This window comes from Aethalodelphis obliquidens, unplaced genomic scaffold (genome assembly GCF_003676395.1).
Source record: "Aethalodelphis obliquidens isolate GAN/ISIS:26980383/991018 unplaced genomic scaffold, ASM367639v1 scaffold17, whole genome shotgun sequence".
NCBI lineage: Eukaryota > Metazoa > Chordata > Mammalia > Artiodactyla > Delphinidae > Aethalodelphis > Aethalodelphis obliquidens.
Genome location: NW_020837961.1, coordinates 3902823 through 3923721, shown reverse-complemented (window position 1 = coordinate 3923721; position 20899 = coordinate 3902823). Strand labels below are relative to the sequence as shown.

Here is a 20899-nt window from a genome sequence, read left to right as displayed (position 1 = left end):
ATACATACACTACTGTGTTTGTGTGTGTGTGCACATGCCAGGCACTGTTCTAAGCAACTGAACATTTTTAGCTCGTTGAATGCTCATAAAATCTTCATACTGCCTGATTTTCTGTTCTATGTCATGCAATTTCTTTAGAAATCTGTTCCAAGAAGAAGTTAACCTCTGTTAACTTATAATCAGCTTGTTTTATGAGACATTATGTCATCTTCTACATGAACACTTTCTCAGGCAGTGTAAAGTCCAATATATTTTAAAATCTTGTGACGACTAATCTTGTGACGAAATTTCCATTGCTAAGGTTATGGCCTACTTCAGTGATTATGTTGTTAAGGTGTCTGCTGACTTTCATTGCCCTGTTTTATATCTGTTTTGTAATGTCTTTAGAGATAAGCAAATGTAACTGAATTATAAACTATATATTTAACCAGAATGCCTTAAATATCATGATATTTAATGCATTTGTGGATTATAATGTGTAATTTCCCTCTCAAAATATTTTTCTAAAAATCTTCACTTACCTGAATGATAAATAACTTTTTAATGTAGCCAGTTTCCTTCAGAGAATGTAAATCTTTTATTTTATACCATGTTTAAATATAATTAGATCCATATGTTAACATTGTATGTAATATAAATATATTAAATATGTATATTTGAATACATATTAAATAGTGGGGAGTTCAGAATACGAGAGGGATAAAAATTGCTAGAAATAATACCCTTTTATAAAAACTGATATTCATTGCTACAGCTTTAAAGTCTACCATCTTTAATTATTTCTTTGCACATATGCTAATTAACATCCAAGTAGTCTTCTATTTTTCTAATAATTTTGTTCTCTCAAATGATAATAAAGAGAATCCTCTGGTAGCCCTAATGATAGGTTACAATATACTTTTATGCAACTTTTTTTTTTTTGGCTACCTCTCTATTAATTTAATTTCTATAGGTATGATGATCTTGAGTTCTACTTAGGAGAACTAAGTACTTTATATATATAAAACATTATGTGCGATGTACTACTTAAAATGTGTGATAATCATTTTATTTTTCAAATTCTCTAATTCACCATGTGGTGTATTTTCTAGATGAGGAAGTCAAAGCAAATGAGGAAGTAACTTTGCTTGCCATCTACCTAAAATAGCAGGGTGTATAAGTGAATTAGAAGGCAAAGTTGTTCTCTTATATATCTGCAACTAATTACCCACAGTTGTTTAATAATGTCACTGTTTATTGTTTATCATGTAAAAACCACAACCAGTCATTTGTGTGAAGAATTCTCAAAATCGAGTCGCTTCCTGGCAGTAGTAGGCTTAGAATTTCTATATGAAGAGAAGCTTAGGTCTTGGCAATCTGGCTAGGAGGAAGTTAGGTTTTCTTGATGTTTGCTTAGTAAGCAGTCTGTTACACTAACACTGAGTGGTGTCCTGCATAGTCCTAATGTTCCTCCTCTTTTGTTTCACTCACCCTTGTAGTCTCTTCCCACATTGAAACAGATCAGGTCTCTCTCTATCATAAATAAAGTAGGTCTCTCTCTATCATAAATAAAGTAGGGTACAGGGGAAGGTGTATGGCTTTTGAAGACAGTTCATGAAGGGCATTATGGCTCTGCCTTGCTCTCTTGGATCACTTATTATGGAGAAAGCCAACTGCCAGCGTAGGGGGACACTTAAGCAGCCTTGGGGTAAGTCCCAGAAGTAAACTGAAACCTCCTGCCAACAGCTGGCACCAAATTCCCAGCCATTCAAGTGAACCTGCATGGAAGTGGATCTTCCAGCCCAAGTCAAGCCTGCAGATGACTGAAGCCTCATGAGAAAGCCCAAGCCAGAGCGCCCCCTCTGGCCAAAAAACCTCCATAAAGACATAAATGCTTTTTGTTGTTTTAAGCCGCTGAGTTTGAGATACTTTCTTACTCATCATGTTATAACCACTGCAGACAATATGCTTACTTGGTTTGGCATTGGAAGGAAAGATGGGTACCATTTTCATTTGTTTCATGCAATAGCTTAACTCTTTGACATGGGAATAATTCTTTTAAAAAAATTATTGAAGTATAGTTGATTTACAGTCTTGTGTTGAATGTCTTCTGTACAGCAAAGTGACTCAGTTATATAACTGTTTCCATGTCTTGGCTATTGTAAATAGTGCTGTTATGAACATAGGGATGCATGTATCTTTTCAAATTATAGTTTTGTCTGTGTATATGCACAGTAGTGGGATGGCTGGATCATATGGCAACTCTATTTTTAGTTTTTCGAGGAACCTCCATACTGTTTTCCATAGTGGCTTCAACAATTTACAAACCCACCAACAGTGTAAGAGGGTTCCTTTTTCTCCAAACCCTCTCCAGCATTTATTATTTGTAGATTTTTAAAAGATAGCTATTCTGACTGGTGTGAGGTGGTACCTCATTGTTGCTTTGATTTGCATTTCTCTAATACTTAGTGTTGATGAATATCTTTTAATGTGCCTATTGGCCATCTGTATGTCTTCTTTGAAGACATATCTATTTAGGTCTTCTGTCCATTTTTTGATTGGCTTGTTTGTTTTTTTGTTATTGAGTTATAGGAGCTGTTTGTATAGTTTGCACATTAAGCCCTTGATGGTTGCATCATTTGCAAATATTTTCTCCCAGTCCATAGGTTGTCTTTTTGTTTTGTGGTTTCCTTTGCTGTGCAAAGCTTATAAGTTTGATTAGGTCCATTTGTTTATTTTTGCTTTTATTTGTATTGCTTTGCGGGATGGACCTAAGAAAACATTGTTATGATTTATGTTGGGGAATGGTTTACCTATGTTTTCTGTTAGGAGTTTTATGATGTCTTGTCTTATATTTGTCTCGAAGCCATTTTGAGTTTATTTTCATGTATGGTGTGAAGGTGTGTTCTAACCTCAGTGATGTACATTTGGCTGTCCACCTTTTCCAACACCACTTGCTGAAGACACTGTCTTTTCTCCATTGTAGATTTTTGCCTCCTTTGTCGAAGACTAATTGTCCATAGGTGTATAAGTTTACTTCTGGGCTCTTTATTCTCTGCCATTCATCTGTATGTTTTTGTGCCAGTACCATGCTGTTTTGATTACTGTAGCTTTGTAGTATTGTCTGAAGTCTAGGAGGGTTATGCCTCCAGTTTTGTTCTTTTTGCTCACGATTGCTTTGGCAATTCTGGGTCTTTTAGTGTTCCATATACATTTTAGGAGTATTTGCTCTAGTCCTGTGAAATATGTCATAGGTTTTTTTTAAATAGGTATTGCATTAAATCTGTAGATTGCTTTGGGTAATATAGCCATTTTAACAATATTAATTCTTCCAATCCAAGAGCACTGGATATCTTTCCATTTCTTTAAATCATCTTCAGTTCCCTTTATCTGTTTTTATAGTTCTCAGCGTATAAGTCTTTCACCTCCTTGGTGAGGTTCATTCCTAATTATTTTATTTTGATGCGATTGTAAAAGGGATTGTTTGTTTACATTCTCTTTCTGATATTTCATTGTTAGTGTAAAGAAATGAAACCAATTTCTGTATGTTAGTCTTGTATCCTGCTACCTTGTTGAATTCATTTATCAGTTCTAGTATTTTGTGTGGAGTCTTTAGGTTTTTCTATATATATTATCACATCACCTGTGTATAATGACAGTTCTACCTCTTGACATGGGAATAATTCTTACATTGTCTTGGTTTCAGTCTGACTCACTTTGTCACCAGGAGTAGACTCTCTCTCTTTGGTTAAGTATAGGTTATTTAAAAATGGATGTGAATGTTGAACAGGCAATGTGAAGCAGTCAGAGATGTATCTGCATTCAGAACCTAGAAACCAACTTTACATAGACAACAGCTGAGACTCTTGCTTCTCCCATGTGTTGCATAGGTCTTCCTCCTGTTCACATCTAACTGAACCCTGATCTGCATGATCACAAATTATCACAGCCCTAATTCTATGTCATGGTGCCTTTTGCTATGCATTCTTACAATTCCAGTTCTCTGTACTCTTGGCTTTCTAACATGATTTCTTGATTCAAATTACACCCCCAAAAGAATATTATTATCCTATGTCATCACTTCATAGAATTTAAAACCATGGAGTCGTCTCTAGTTTCAGGTTGTATGCTTTAATGTAAGCTTGGCACTATAGCCTAATCAGATAATTCTAGACACTAGGTTGGGAATCTGTAGTCCTGGGAGAATCGTCTTCAGTCAGTGCTAAAAGAGTGACAGTTTCACTTAAAAGTGGCTTTGAATTTGGCATATGGCAGGCAGTGTATTTGGCATATCTTATATAGTTTCCATCCCCAAAATAGTATGTTTTAATGTCTCATTTCCTTCTCCATATGTACATTCAAAGAAATTTCAACTACCATGACACAAACCACACATTTTTTCAGATACATTAAATTTTTATCTATATTTTCTTTTGCCGTTGCCCTTTTTCATTTGCCTTCTGAAGTTAAGTCAATTTTTTAAGTTCAAATGGAGAAACAGTCAATAAGACATCTAGCTAAAATGTTACACTTACATAAATGTAGCTTATCAAAAAATGTTTTGCACTGGTTCCAACCTTACACTTTCAGACAAAGACAAGGATGAGCAAAAAACTTTAGTTGAAAGGCCAAGCAATTTACACATGAGTAGCCAAGGAAAATAGCTGTTCAGTGTTATAGCATGCTGCTCTGTAGTTAACTATGTAATTGCTTTTGCTTATGTAATATTCACCCTCCACATGTGTTTTCTCATAGAGACAGCATACTTAATATGGCATCCATCATTTGAATATAATTGCAAGTCCCTAATTTACAAAATAAAGCAATTTATGAAAAGAGCATTAATAAAAGTTCTGTATGTCTACACATCTGTTCCATTGAACGACATTTTCATTATAAGACATATGTTATCTTCAAAAAGAAATTTACATTTCAGTTAAGTTGTGGATAAGTATTGAATACTGGAGGTCTGTAACTTTGAGGTTTTCATTATCTAATTATAAATGAAAGATTTCAGGACAGATAATGTAGGTATGGTACATTATGGAAGGCCATAGATGTTTCATAGGATCTCATATGTAGAGAAAAAGAGTCATTTAACCCAACTCCTGGTTCTAGACAGGCTAACTATAGATAAAAGCTAAGTTGGATCTTAAAGGACAATTATGGTCAAGTTAGGTGAAGAATTTTGGTGAGGCTATTCATGCAAATGTAATACATGTGTAACAATGAAGAGATTCAGAATAACTTGATGTTTGGAATGTGACTTTAGGATGACACAGGCATATCATGGAAGACCATATGTGCTATGCTAAACATTTTGAGCTTACACACACACACATACACACACACACACACACACAAACACAAACACAGATACATGCATTATGTTTTTAAGCAAATGAGTGGCATCATCAAGCCTGCATTTATTATAGGTTGCTGTTTATATTTTATGAAGAATAAATTAATGTGACAAAATAGAGTTATTCTAATCTATAAGCAGCTATTAAAAATGTAAAAATTATCAAAGTTACATCCCAATAGATAAGCGATTAAGTATATAAATAGAGGAAAGTTTTATTTATATATGTGCAAGCAGAGTCAATATAATTTAAAAGCAAACTAATATATGTAAGAGATAATATTTATTCACACTTGGTAAGCCTGCACACACATGCATGCTCATACACACATACACATTAATAGTCCACCTTGAGTGTGGTGGTATGAATACTTTCCTGGACAGCTGATGGTGCTGACAGCAACCTTTTGGAAATCCACCTGGCAACAGGTGTCAGTGGCTTTAAACATAGCCAGACGTCTTGTAGAGCTGTATGCTAATAGAAAAAAGTAGCTAGAAAGAGGGTCATTGCAGTGCACACACACATGTACACGTACGTATACATGCATACATCTATATGACTGATCAACCAAAAATATTTATTGAGTCCCTATCACTTATACTAGTCTTTGATTTAGGTACTAGGTTTAAGTTGACAAACAATGAACAATTGTATTTTTAAAAAGTAGAAATCCATATGATGGAATAGTGCACAGTGATTAAGATTAGACTAGCCAGGTTATGATAAATAAATTTTTATCTGTCACATATTTATATATTGTGTCAGAAGCTCCCCCTTTCATGTACACATTTATGTAAAAATTTAAAAAAATAATGAAGAGCCATATAAGGAAAATAGACTTGGTTATTTTACCTGTGTAATTGAATTCAAAGTATTTTTTTAATGTAATGCACATTCTGACTTTGTACAATAAATATATAAAACATATTCTAAACAGACAATAACAATACATGACATTTTTAAATTAAGTATTTTCAGAATAAATTTTATCTCTATAAGATTTATTCTCTTGATCTAGGGATAATATAGTGTCCCATCTAGTGTATTTTTAGTGAATGTTACACTTGATTTCCTGTATTTTTTATATTTTAGTAAATCATTGATATACCTTGAGGCTATTGTAAATGAAATCTTCTATTGTATCTTCTAATTCTTACATAAGAATATAGAATTTAGGGTATTTATCTTATGTCTTGTCGCCTAACTGAATTCTCTTGTGATTTTTATGTGTCATTTTAATTTAACCTTTGTGACTCATTTTAGCTTCAAATTTTGATTATTTTATTTACAAGTTTACAGTGCTTATATAATTTATATTTGTTTCTGGGCTTAATAAAGTGGTTTGTCAAAATAAATTTCTAGTTAATTTTTAACATTTAACAAACACATTTATATTAATATAAAATATGCCTCTACTCTTAGTTTGCCAGGTTACTAAGAGTATATTACACTTAGTAATATGTGATACATTTCATCAGATTATGTTTTTAAATTTAAATTATATTTGTCATTCTCATTTGATATTCTAATATATTATATCAGATGAATTGATTTCTTAACTAAATTTCTACCAAATCCTTTTTTCATTCCAAGAGGATTCCTGTCTATGATCAAACTTTTAATATCCTGGTGAATTTCACTTGCATTTTATTTGTCATTTTTGTCATTAGTGAAAGTATCCTGTAATTCTCTTTGCTTTGCTATTATTATCACTTATTGGCATCCGTTTTGCTGACTTTACAAACTGAATGGGAACGTTTCCATCTTGATCTATATTCTAACAACACTGAATACAACTGGAATTGTATAATTCTTGAAAGTAAATACTTTTTATATAAGCCTTAGACTCTAAGAGCATCTTGGGAGGAAACTGTTTTTGAAAGTGGTTTAATTAGCACCATGGTTATTTTTATTCAAATTTCTTCTTTACATTCAGTTTGGATATTTATAGTTCCTTGGAATTTTTATAATATAGATTATCAAATTTATTACCAAAAGATTCTACATTGATTTAAAATTATCATAGCTACAAACATTTCTTCTTTCTTCCCTCTTTCCTGACTCCCCATCTCCTCCTCTTTCTACTTTTTTCCTCTCTCTCTCTCTCTCTCTCTCTCCCTCATATATTTTGTTCAGCGATGAATTAATTAAGCCTATGCATTATCTTTTGGCCAAAAGTCTTTGGGTCCACATATTGAATTTTATTTTTGCATTTTTGTTGTTTTATATGAATTATTATTTTATTTTTTAAATATTTAATTTGTTGAAGGATTTAGTGGGTTTAAATACTTGTAATACATTTTCATATTTGCTTTATTGTCAGAAAATGTCTTAACAATTTATGATTATTGGAATATACTTACAGAATACAGAAAGACTTTCTATTTTCCAGTTACTTTGTGACTACTCTTGATTATCTTTCAAGAAAACTTGAAAGCACTTCCTGTTTTTGTTACAGAACATTCATTATGAAAACACTAATTTAGTCATCATAACTGTATTATTGAACTTTGTGGGTTTTCCCTTCATTTTTCAAATACCGAAGGTGATGAGTGAAAGAAGCAGAATATGATGGTTGGTTTATAAATTTTGTATCTAGTCCTAATAATTTTGCTTCATATTTTAATACTATGTTTTTAGTTTATATAATTTTAAATTCATTATATAGTGCTTTGAATTTTACTTTATCTGGTATTAATATTACAAACCATGTATTTTTGGTACTTTCTCATAAATGATTGCATCTCTTAAAAATATCTGTCATTAGTCCTTTAAAATAGCAGTGTTTGCAAATTCCCTGGCGGCCCGGTGGTTAGGACTCTGTGCTCTCAATGCTGAGGGGCTGGGTTCAATCCCTGGTCAGGGAACTAAGATCCCACAAGTGGCAGGACGAAATAATAAGAATAATAATAAAATAGCAGTGCTTTGACATACCCGCTAGGGTTTGTACATGCTTTTCCTATGTCTGGGAGCCCGATTCCTACAACCCTGCCTGGGTTCCTCTTCTTCATGTTTCAGACTTCACCTTCACCATCACCATTAAGGACGTTTCCCCCAGTTTCACTGATCATGCCTAATCCACTTATTAAAAGCATTCACATTACTGTGTTCCTTTCTTTCATAACATATTAAATTTGTAATTTTGAAATTACATGATTTGAATCCAGTTTTTTTTTTTTTTCCCCCTCAACTAGTGTATAAACTCGATTAGCACAGAGCCTGGGTCTGTTTTATTCTGTGTATGGTAGCGCTGAATACAATGCCTGGCACACAATTGGCACACCATATTCCATCGGTGGAGATATGAGTAAACATAGGTCTACTTACCTTTGTTTATAAGCCGGAAAAATAAAATTAGTCTAATCATGGCTCCATCTTTCATGAGCCTATAAAAGAAAATTTAATCTCCTGTGTACCATGTAATATAAAAGACTTTCTTGACCTTGTCAGGGTCAAATTCTCCAGCTGTATCTTCTATCAGTTTTGCCCTCCAAATATAGCCAATTACTTAAATTTCACTGAACACGTTGTAACGTGTCCCATTGATATACCTTGAACATCTATCTCATGCCTCCTGCGCCCGGCATCCCCTCGTAAGCTTGGGTGGCATCATCTTGCTTGCGCATCAGCAGCCCAATGAAGTGGTCCCTCCACTGCCCAGCTTCTGCCCCTTGAAGGTGACTATCCCGTCCTGTCACTTGCCACCGAACCTGATATTTGTTTCTCTAATTGCACTTATTACATATGCTTATAATCATTTTTAGCATGGTTCTCTCCTTTCTCAGGTCCATGTTCTCTCCTTGTGACTAGGATCTGTCCTTTTACATATTCATTGCAAGCACACCATAGGCAACAAGAGCAGCAGCACAAAATGTGCTCAAGGGATGCAAGTACCATGAATGCACATTTGAATAAGTATTGCTAAAGAATTAAAAATGCCAAGAATCTCAAAAAAATGTTTACTCTACAAAAAAGGATTTTTTATACTATGGTAGGTGCTGAAAACTGCATGACTTGGACCTCCACCCTCCAGCTAGGAGTGCTAGATTCCAGTCTTGGCTCTGCTACACTGACGATCAGGGTTTAGTTTTTAAAAAGTGATTATGTTTAATATGGTTAACATATGCAGCAAGTAATTAGATGTGGATGAGCTGTTCCTTTAGTTACATTTTCTTTTTGCCAGTATTATTCTGCTTTGAAAGTATATAAGTACACCTGAAGCTAATAGAATTGTAAATCAACTATACTTCAAAAAAAGAGAAATTATATAGAATTAGATAAATTTGGATTAGTAAAGGAATCAGGCATTTTGTTGAGAATATTTTTAATTGGTATTTTTCTTTATTTCTGTCTTAATATTTTAACTCTATGTTGATTTAGTCCCTATACAGTATTTAATAACCTGTTGTCCAGGAATAATTTAATATGAAGCATTATTGTGCATTGAAATAAACAAGATATATTTAGATATATTTTATTATGCTGGCTTAAAAAGTGAAAGCATATACTACTTAAAAATAGGCTATTTCTGCGTTCAAAATCCTGTATTTACAAGAACTCATCTTGCTCAGGAATATTACATATTATGTTGAAGCATTACTTATAATTAATGAGAATTCTAAAATTATAACTGTTTCAATTAGTAACTTTTAACTAAGCTGTCAAATAAATAGTCTTTACTAATGTGTGTTCTAAAGATATATTTTATTAAAATTAACAAATATACCATTATTTTCAGTGATACATAAAATTTTTTTTGTCTATCAACAAAAATCTTTATTCCGAAGAAGAATTGGCTATTTCAAGACATGAATAGAACATTATTATACTCCCAGCATTTTACTGTTTTATTAATATAGATTGTTGAGTTCATCCTCACTATTTTTATGTGCATGTTCTGCCTTAGAGATTGTGACCTCTTTAATAGTTATTTATATTACTATGTAATTGAATCACTCTTTACTCATTTTTCTTTTTCTCCTTTTTCTTTTAAACATGCTGCAGTAGCTAACATATTATGGAGAGAAGAAGGTAGTAAATTCCATTATTTTTTATATTATTGTGATTATTTTGCTTAACTTTTAGATGTATTGACTGTCAGTTCTAGTAATTGCCTTATTCATTTTTATTTTGACTCAGTATTTTTATTTGATCATAAATCAGTATTCTTCTGTACACTGCTACCATTAAACATAGTTATAACTCCTCATCAGCTTGATTTATTTTTGGTATATAATCAGGAAGTTATATTACAATATATGGAAATGCTTTTAAGAGTATAAAATTAAAATTAGTCAAATAAATGAAAGCAAGCTTAAACATAATTTATGTAATAAACCGTGATTTAGATTAGAAAAAGAAGAATTATAAAAACTATTGCCTTATGAAGGGACTATAATAAATTATTTTAGAAAATAGTTTATAAACTTGAAGGACATGGATTCAAATCCAGTCTGCACCATTATGTAACCTAGGGCTTTTCTATGTCACAAATTCCTCATCTCAAAAATAAGGGTAGTTGTTAATTATCAATAGGGTTGTTTTATCAACTCCTTAAATATAGTCTGCACTCAATAAATGCCATCCACAGTCATTTATCATTGTCTTTGTTTTTCTTAATTAGTCACAAAGACCAAGAGGAATGTGTTTGCTGTAGTTAAATTCTTAGGAGAAAATTACCGATAAGTCATTACACTCCTGGTACGCAATGGCCAAAATAACTGCCTTCAGGATCCATCCTAGAAACACTTTCTCTTCCCCAGTTATAGCTTCCTAAAATTATTGAAGCAGAATAATAACAATATCAGTAACCAGAACACATTTATTGAGCCCTTATAATGTGCTAGATACTGTCCAAGTGTCTTAGAATATTTAGATCCATTAAAATTAGTAAAAGATGAGCATAACACTTTATTTTTTCTTTTTTGGCCTTGGTATTTCTTGCTCCTCAAATCTTTTGTAAAGGCTCCTTTAAACTCCAGTTTACTTAAGAGGTTCTAGTGTAACTGTACCTTCTCATTTTATTCCTTTCGGATATTTCACATTTGAATGTACAAATGCGATCATTACTGAAACAGATATGACATGATTAACATATGGGTTAGACATTTCTTTATACTCTCTTCCTTCTTGAGATTAAACAAATATTTCTCTGGGTACCACAGATCTAGCTTTGCTGGCTAATTGCTGGGAAAATTTGAATGAGTCATTTTACCTCTCTGAGCCAGACTTTTCTAAAACAATGCTTGAAATACAGTTTGGGACTCACCTTGCAAATCTGTGATATGTATATCTCCTTAAAATATGTGAAACAACTCTTCCTTATAATTTGACCTTGATAACAGTCATTAACATTATTAGTTTATAATACTCATTGATATGTAATAATAATATAATATTCTTCAGACTACCCTTAAAAGTATAGGAGACCTGCAGATTAATTAAAATCACACTGAGATTCATTATATGAAATCATTTTTATTTATTTAAATTTTTCTTCTGTTAGTCTTTGAAGATGTATGTTCTCAATAATTATTCTCCATCAATCAGTGATGTGCTTACTCTTCATGACTTTGTTTGACACGGAATATGTGCTTGAGAAATCATAGCTATTTAGTACATTTTGCAGGTAATTTTAAAACTTATACAAGAAATGTTTTGGGGGAAAGCTTTTAAATATTTTATTTCATGTAGAGTTATCATCAGAGCATTTTGTTTTTTGAAATAAAAATATTTAAGATAATACATTTGAGATAATAATATACTTAGATTCATAGGAATCTGTAAATTACTTTTTATAATGCCACAGTTATCGGCAAGGCATTACAATTAGAAACGATTGCATGTAATAATAATGGTGGCCAGAGATAATAGACCAGCTTGAGGAATCACTGAACCCCAACTGTGTGTACAATTATTTCATAAAAAATAATTAAAATAATAAAGTTTCCAAAGCCATTTTTTCTACCTCTGTTTTTAAAAGATAGGATAATAACTAATATGAACAACATTTTTCTGTGGTCCATTTTTATTTCCACTCTAGCAGTGCTTTCTATTTGTATGCTTGTGTTCTTACCAAGGCCAAGAGAAATTTATCTCAAGGAGAACCCATTTAAGAACTTCAAGCATTTTTAGATGAATAGTAATGGAAAGAGAGTTTAAAATGATAATACCTCTCATAATGTCATATGACTTACATGCAAGTGTAAGGTCTATAAAATTTTGTTTAACTGAAAAATTATTTTTAAATGTATACATCAGAATCTGGCTTATCCAGGACTTTGTGAGCTAAATCAGCTTTACTGAATTTCGTGTATATTATCTTATTAATCACATGGATATTTAAGCATGAAATAGTGTCCTCTGTTTCTGAGTTCACCTTTCAGTTCTTTTCTAGCCGTGATTCAAGTTAGCAGGAGTGTAAAAATACAATGTTTTCAAAGAGAAGTATCTCACTCATTTACTGACAAATATTTTAAAGAGCCTACTGTATGTAGAACACTTTGAAAGCACTGGAAATATAAAGATAAGAACTAGTATCTACTCTAAAGATGTTTTCAATCTAGTAAATTAAAGGCTAAATCATTCTTATTGTCAACTAATTTTACTACCTATATGATTTCAAAATACACATTAAAAGATTCAGTAGGATTGGGTCTCTTCTACAATATTTTTTATGATGTTATCAAATATAATCTAATAAAGTATTTCCTAGTATTTATTTAGTAGACAACAGTTTGGGTATATGTTATAAGGTCTAATGAATTAAAGGAACTTAAAACATTTTATTCACTGCAGGATTAAGCTGAACTTCTAAATATACTACTTTCAGGAGAGATGTCGGGTGATTCATTACATGACACAGAATTTTCTAAATTTATTATAACATGAAATTATTTTGATGAATATCTATAGAATCAATATTTAACTGAAGCTACTGGCTTGATGTGACATCTAATGATTTGAAAGCAAAAATATGTATATTGATATTTCCATATTTATAAAAATTGTCTCTTCTTTATAAATATTTATGAATCTATTCACACATAAATATGGTATAGAAATGGTTCAAATAAATTTCTATATTAGTTGGGCTAATTAACACCAACCAGCACCAGGTACAAGTAGACATTACAGTGAAATCTTGCAAAAAAGTTTACATGTTACATCATCTGATTAGCTTTGTGAACTATAATATCACCAAAGTGGGGGAAAAGGAATAATCGGAAGCAGGTCAGCTCTTAACTCCTTTAGCCTGAGATTTTTCACATTTTGTTGTCCAGACCATTACATGCTGCAGGGGAGCATTGGAGATATAGGAGCATGCATGCCTGCTTAATGAGCTACTTGAGCCTCCTGTACAATTATTTTTAGAGAAAAAAAATTGCTGAGGTTCTCAGGACCAGATTACTGTCTCACAATAATATTGGTGAAATAGTTAAAATGAAAAAGAGTTTTCAGAGGGTAAGGCTTCTAAATTCATGAGACTTAGTGAGTCATATAATTGGGTGAGGCAGAGACCACGCCTTCTAATGGCTGGCTGCGATGCCATCGCCCAAGTGATGAAAGCTGTCAATATTTTCATTTGCAAGTTCCCTACCTTCTCTGATGAAAACAAATGTCAACATTTTAGCGCTTCAAATTATCTCATAAGCCTGTTTTCAAGTCAAAAATGAATCTGACAAGAGATAACCATTTTCAGATATATGTGTATACACACACGTATGCATATATGTATACACACATATACATGTGTACATATATAATTATACATATGATTTCACCTAATATAAACTACATAGCAAACAAATACTCTATTATGTTATAACCTTTGCTATGTTAATCATTAAATGTGAAATGAATCACGTAAATTTGCATTCAAGTTTTTCAGCATATCTTTGGAAGTTCAGGAAATTGAATTCTGACTTAAAAGGACTGGTTTTAGATAATATCACGCTGACCAATATATAATGTTCATACAGTACCCACTTTCCTGGATTAATAGTGGCTAATAAAGAGCTTAACACAATCACTCCCAGAATATCTGCTAGAGGAATGACAGAGGAAGTCCGTCTAATTTTAGTTGAACATAACATAGAAATCTCATGGAGGTGTGATGGTTTGGTATTGTTATGTGTGTGAAAAGGATTTTAACTCCGAAGACAGAGGTACAAAAATGGGAACATTCATGAAACAAAAATCCCTCCCTGCTGAGTTATTCAAGGTGAGAGATGCAATATAGACCATCTATTTTTGCCTATATTTTTCTTTAGCTTAAAAAAAAAAATTCCTTCTATATTAAAAATATGAGTAAGTTTAGGATCACTTGAAAGGGAAAAGAATGATATAATATCAACTAATAAAGGTCTTTAACACCAAACATTGAATTATCTTAGATTGGTTACCAAATCAGTGCTTTGTAGGATTATAATTTGCCATTGATCATAATTTAAATGCTAAAGTAATGGCGGTTTAAGTTAGAGGAAGGCAGACATCAGGACAAAATATTTTTGTTATTGACTTAAATATTCATCCAATAATCACACATTAACCAAATGTTATTCTTGATATAAACGATGGAATATATATGTAATTTATAATACATAATGTAACTATATTATCATGATACACTGTTGTTCTTGAGTAGAAATCCTCAAAGGATTGAGACAGGAATGTGAATTACATACATTTTTTTCTCAGTCCATCTCATGTATTTAAAGGTGCAGTATTGGTTGAAAAACCCTCTGGGAAATACTTCTCCCTCATGAGACTGCAAGTAATTCTTGCCATGTCCTCTCTGTATAGAAAGAAAAACAAAGGAGAAGAAGAGCTCACAAAGAAAAAACAAATTATGGGTCACTTTTTTGTGCTACTATACTGTGTTAGATTAACAGTCGACCTGGAAAAGACAAAGTACCTGTGTCTGTCTTCACAGGGGATGAAAAAAGACAAAACAGCACATAGTCCTAATCTTGACCGTGACTAGAGTGGTAAAGCTTTTACTGAAGTCAGGAGCTTTTGTAATAAACTGCAATAGAAAGCATCAGTGAGGAGAGAATGGTAATTGAGACCTACATGGTTGTCAGACTTTTGGGGACTCAAAATTATTGACAACTCCAAGAGCTTTTTTTATGTGGGTTATTTCTATCCACTTGTATTTACCATATAAGAAATTAAAACAGAGAAAATTAAAATATGTATTTATTTGTTTTAAATAACCCATTACATGTAGGCATAAATACCACATTATTTGTAAAGTTATATTAAATGAGGAGACTCACTGTTGTACATTTTGCAAATTTTTAAAATATCTGACTGAATAAAAGATGCTGGATTCCTATATTTGCTCCTGCATTGAACTGTTGTGATATCACTCATAACATCATATGTCAAGTAGCCTGTTGAGAACTACACTCCACATTTGGAAGCATCTAATTTGTGAGAATGAGAGAGAAAAATGCAAATGACATCTTAGCATTATTATGAACATAGTTTTGACTTTGCAGACCCTCTGAAAGGATCAACTTTGAGAACGGCTCTACTAGAAAATCAGGTTGCTCTTTTAGCAGGCTCACGCATTCGTAGAATTCAATCTCATAGAAAACTGAAATGTACTAGTAGTATATCTCACAGAGTAGCTTTGAGGAAAACAGGAGGACAGTAATCACATTTTGGTTAGATGCCATTTCACCATTTTTTTCCCACTGATGTTTCAAAGAAGACATAATGTCAGTCATAAAAAAGAGGGACAGTTACCATTTCTTGAACTCATAGTAAGAGTTCAGGTCACTCTGCTACATGTTTTCCTTTGTCCATCTCAGTTACTTCTTACAACAGCTGCATAAATCTAATTATTTCTCCCAATTTGAGAAGGAGAAAGTACAGCACAGATATTACATGGGAAATAACTTTCCCATGATTCAACAGTGACTTCTATAGTCGTGATTTACCTCTGAGCTGTCTGAATTCAGAAAATTAAATTCCTCTCTCTTTGTTATATTCTCCCACACCAAAATAAAAAAAGGTTAGGGCATGGAAACTTAATAGTTATAATGAACATACACAGATATGTTATTGCTTCCTATACAGATTAAGCTAACAAATGCCCCAAAGTGAAAATCAGCATGTGTCTTCAATTACCACATCTCAAGCATCAGGTAATTCATAGCATTCTGTGCCTAGTATATTATTAATATATTATAGTATATTATTAATAAATTATAATATTATAGCAGCAAATTTAAAAGGATATATATCTGCATCATATATTCAGATTATAAATTCTGCTAAAACCTAAGTAGTAATTGATGAACAAAATATGTCTAACAAGAAAATAAATGCAAAATATCCCTCGTGTAGGTAGGGAAGAGAGGAATACACAGATGGCTCTGAAGATAAAGTTTTATTTCATAGCGGAGTGATTGATACATAGGTGTTCAGTTTATCTTATTATTTTAACATATATTTATACATGATACATTGTTGGCATTGCTATTTCATAAACACTAGGGAGTTATATTCCCACCAAAAACAATAAAATGCAAAAGCAAACTAAACCTTGCATAACTTTATCTGTATTTTTCAATAACTTGTAACTGGGAAAGTAGCTTGTACTCTGTAAAAATGCTGATGTGTATGTAACTCATACTTTAAAAAGCAAGAAAATGGACTTTCAGTTTTGAAAGTGATTTGGATGGATTAAGCGAGTTTTAGAGGAAGATACAGCTCAAGAAATTTCATCTGTGGAATCCCACCGACTGTACTGTGCACAGAATATAGTAAAATAACACAATAAAAATATCCATAGGAATAAGGGCAGGGAATACTTCAAGAAACTTTGCAAGCTGTCTGGACTTTAGAGTAGTTGTCAAGTTCAAACACATTCAGACTCCTGACTGTGGAGCAGAATTGTGCAGTACCTGAAGTAGAATATAGTGATGTTCATTAAAAAATGTTGTGAGCTTTGTATGTAACTGACACAACTGAAAATCAGATCCAAGTTTCAACTACCAGTATTGTTAATTTGCTAGTCACTGATACATAGCACATATCAACCTTCTGACAGTGTTTACACAGAAGCTTGCTAATACAAATCAATTTTTTGCCTAAGCAGTTTTTGTAAGTTTTATCCTTTTGGTATGGAATTGATCCCTCTGTATTCAAAGCGATAATTATAAATTGTAGCTGACAACTCTTAAATTTTATTTTATGAAGACATAACTTGAATTTAGTTCTTGCTACTTCTGCTACTGTTCTGGAATATCTCATTGTAACATTGTGCACTCTGGAATTAAAATGCACAATTAACTGATAAAGATTGCATGTATTAAAACATGAGGACTGTAAAATATTTATAAAACAATAATAAGTCCAAGGGGGGAAAAACAAAAAACCAATAATAAGATGTGTCAAAATAATCTGGATCATTTAAAATATATATGCATTATTAGAAATAATTTCACTCTGTATAAACACCAAGAAAGTGATAATTATGATCGAATACATTTTCCTCTGAATCATAAGAATAGATGGTGACTTTTAAAATTAACTAGGAACATATTTAACAAAAATAAATGTGGCTTAAGTTGAATAAACAAATTTTTTTTTTTTACAAATCAATAAACTTTTATTGTAATCCTCAGGCTTGACTTCATGGGCCTTGCAGGTGTCCTCAAGTGAAGTAAAAATTAAAAGTAGATGTTTTTAAAAGTTAAGCATTTTAAAGAACAATGATTTGCTCTTCAAACTATCAAGATTTCAGTATAATTGTTTATCTACTGGTTCTCACTGAATTATGTGCGGTATGGTTATACTGAATAAATATGATTGTGCAAAGCAGTACACCTGGATGAGGTACTCAGTTGAGGATCAGGAAAGGGAGAACTACATGCTCTTAGTCTGGACATGTTGGGACAAAGCAGAAGCAGAGGAAACAAAGAGAACAGGTGTGCAATCATACGTGACAAGTCCCCAGGTGCGGACCACCGTTAACTCCACGGCATTCCAGATGTCTAATCTGTAGCACCCCGTACCCATGAGGTGTGGGTGTATAATATAAGGGAGATGAATTTCTGAGATGTCACACACCCAAACCCGCCCTGTGAAAAGTAATTAAAAGTATGATTTAAATGAGATTTTTGCAAGACCTTAAATTAATTCAAATTTTAAACTGGAGAAATAGAACCCAAACTTTGTCAATATGAAAACTGATATGTAAGACCTCCAGTAGGATTATAGTTACAAACATTATTTTAGGAAAATACATATTCTCCAAAATCTGGGGAACTTGGTCTTTTTGTTTCTAAAAGTCTCTATATAAGCTAAATTCCTGCAAAGAATGCCATTTTATTTCCCTTAGGGAACTCTAATAGAAATAGGATAAATATGATTCTTCAAAAAGCACTTTTATGTCTTAATCAGCACCTAAATTAAGTAGGGATGGTAGCAGACATAATCTATGTATCAAAGAGTTTATCTCCATTTATAATTATTTTTAAATATGTGAAACATTTGTTGAATTATGTTAAAGAAATCACTGACTTGCAGATCAGAGAGATGAAGTAGACTGTGTGCATAATATTGCAGAGCTGCTTGGGCGTATGGTAAAGGTCTCACACGGTCTGCTTTAGTAGCATTATAGGACTTCACAAACTGATCTCTCACCAGCAATGTGAGGGGCACTGAGTTTTGGTTGTAAATGTTTCTGGTAATTTTATGTTGAACTTTTGAATGTGTTTTTACTCCTAAGGTCTGGGAATTGGGAACATGTTCTATGTGTTTTATGAAGATGGAATCAAAGTGATACAACCCATAGAATGTGAATTTCAGAGGCACATTAAGCCTAGTGAAAAGCTCCTTGGATTTCAGGCAAGTATTTTAAAAATTCCTTTACAGTTTTATATAGTAATTTTGTTAAGTAGAATTGTATTTTGGAAATACAATGAAATCTCCACATATATGAGACATGTGGGTAGGACAGTGTTAAAACTATGATATTGTCTGTTACTCTATGCAGGTTTTATACTTAAAGAGGAAGATAATATATTGTGTATTCGTAATGACCTGTTTGTAATTAAAATAAAGGCACTAGAGGTGAAATATCAAAACTGAACACAGTATAAAAACTTCACCTGTTCCTTAATTTAGAATGTCTCCCATTTTGGCAGGCAATGGTTACTTTAACGTAATGAAAGAAAATAGCCTATAAATAATCTGATGGGAAGCTGAGGTATATTAGATGCTTTATAAATGTTGATGCCCATTTATTCTTCATCTTATTTTTTTCATGTACCTTTATGTAATTACATGTACTTACCTTTAACAGAAATATTTATTTTCTGTAAAATTTTGGTCAGCTTTCAGAAAATAGAAGAATATATGACAAAATGCATATTGCCTATACATACTAGGGACTGTACTTCTGTGCAGGATAATAAGAAATAATAATTAATTTTATATTGCTATGGCTATGTATATCTCCACATAAATGTGTGTACACCAAAATATGTAATACTAAAGATACCCACGTTACCTTTGGGTTCCCACACAAGTACAGGCATGCACCAGACACCCAAAATAAGGTAAGATATTGGTAGACCTCAGAATGCAACCCTGTCTTGATACTCATTTTAAGGTTGGCATGGTGACAAGATATGAGCAAAATAGATATTAATGCCCTGGTTTAGATCCTTTACTTTCAACTCCTATTTTGAGCCTACCAGTAGCCAATGTTGCCACATATTGACTTATGGAGACAACAATTTACAAATTAAAGCCATGTCCTAGAATGAGAAGAAGGAAAAACATGAGAATGAGATAAGATAGGCCAGCATCTCTCAGACACTCTGTAGGACAAAGCAGTCTAATGACCTCCTATTTTAAATAAAGGAAATGATTTAACTCAATATGTTTATGAGTGTTTAAAACAAAAGAAACTTTTTAATTTAAAAATATTTCACTTAAAGGCTAAATTACTGAATAGAATCATTACCATTTTTGTTAAACTATAAGTTTAACAAGTGTGAAAACACTTTAAATTGTACGTGCAGTTTTGTTTTGTTTTATAATCAGATATCAATACTGACTAAATCCATTTTGAATAAGGTGTGTGTGTATGTAAAGAAACACATATAAAAATATAAATATTTGCTTCTGATAAAGCAAGTCATTCAATTTTATGTCATGTGTATATTTTTATAAAAACATTATGGATGAGAAATTTGGGCTAACACACAGATATTGCAAATGTGGCATCTAAATAGTTATTTAAATCAAAGCAAAATCATTTAACAAAAGAGTGTTTCTGATTCCTACGGGATTGGCAGTGTTGTAGCTAGCTATTTGGAATCTAAAGCTGAAAAAGCAAGGAAAAATTGATGTGATAGTTTTGTGACATGTCTGGAATATAGGGATGTGAAGTTTACTTACCTGAATGTCTCTTTTTAAAACCTTTGATTACTTAGACTGCCTCCTAAAACAAGTAGATCGATCGATCTCTCTCTCTCTCTCTCTCTCTCTCTCTCTCTCTCTCTCTCTCTCTCTCTCTCCCCCCCCCCCTC

General features: G+C 32.4%; 1 protein-coding gene across 3 annotated transcripts in view; it reads left to right on the top strand.

Moving 5' to 3' along the window:
- The window catches only part of FSTL5 (follistatin like 5), a 677763-nt gene that overhangs the window by 571543 nt on the left and 85321 nt on the right, over positions 1-20899 (top strand). For 2 of the 3 annotated variants that reach the window (XM_027116857.1, XM_027116856.1), the window contains exons 11-12: positions 10347-10373; positions 19090-19208. In XM_027116857.1, the coding sequence (XP_026972658.1) occupies positions 10347-10373; positions 19090-19208 (146 nt within the window). The remainder of the gene's footprint in view (positions 1-10346; positions 10374-19089; positions 19209-20899) is intronic. The other variant, XM_027116858.1, reaches the window with a different exon arrangement.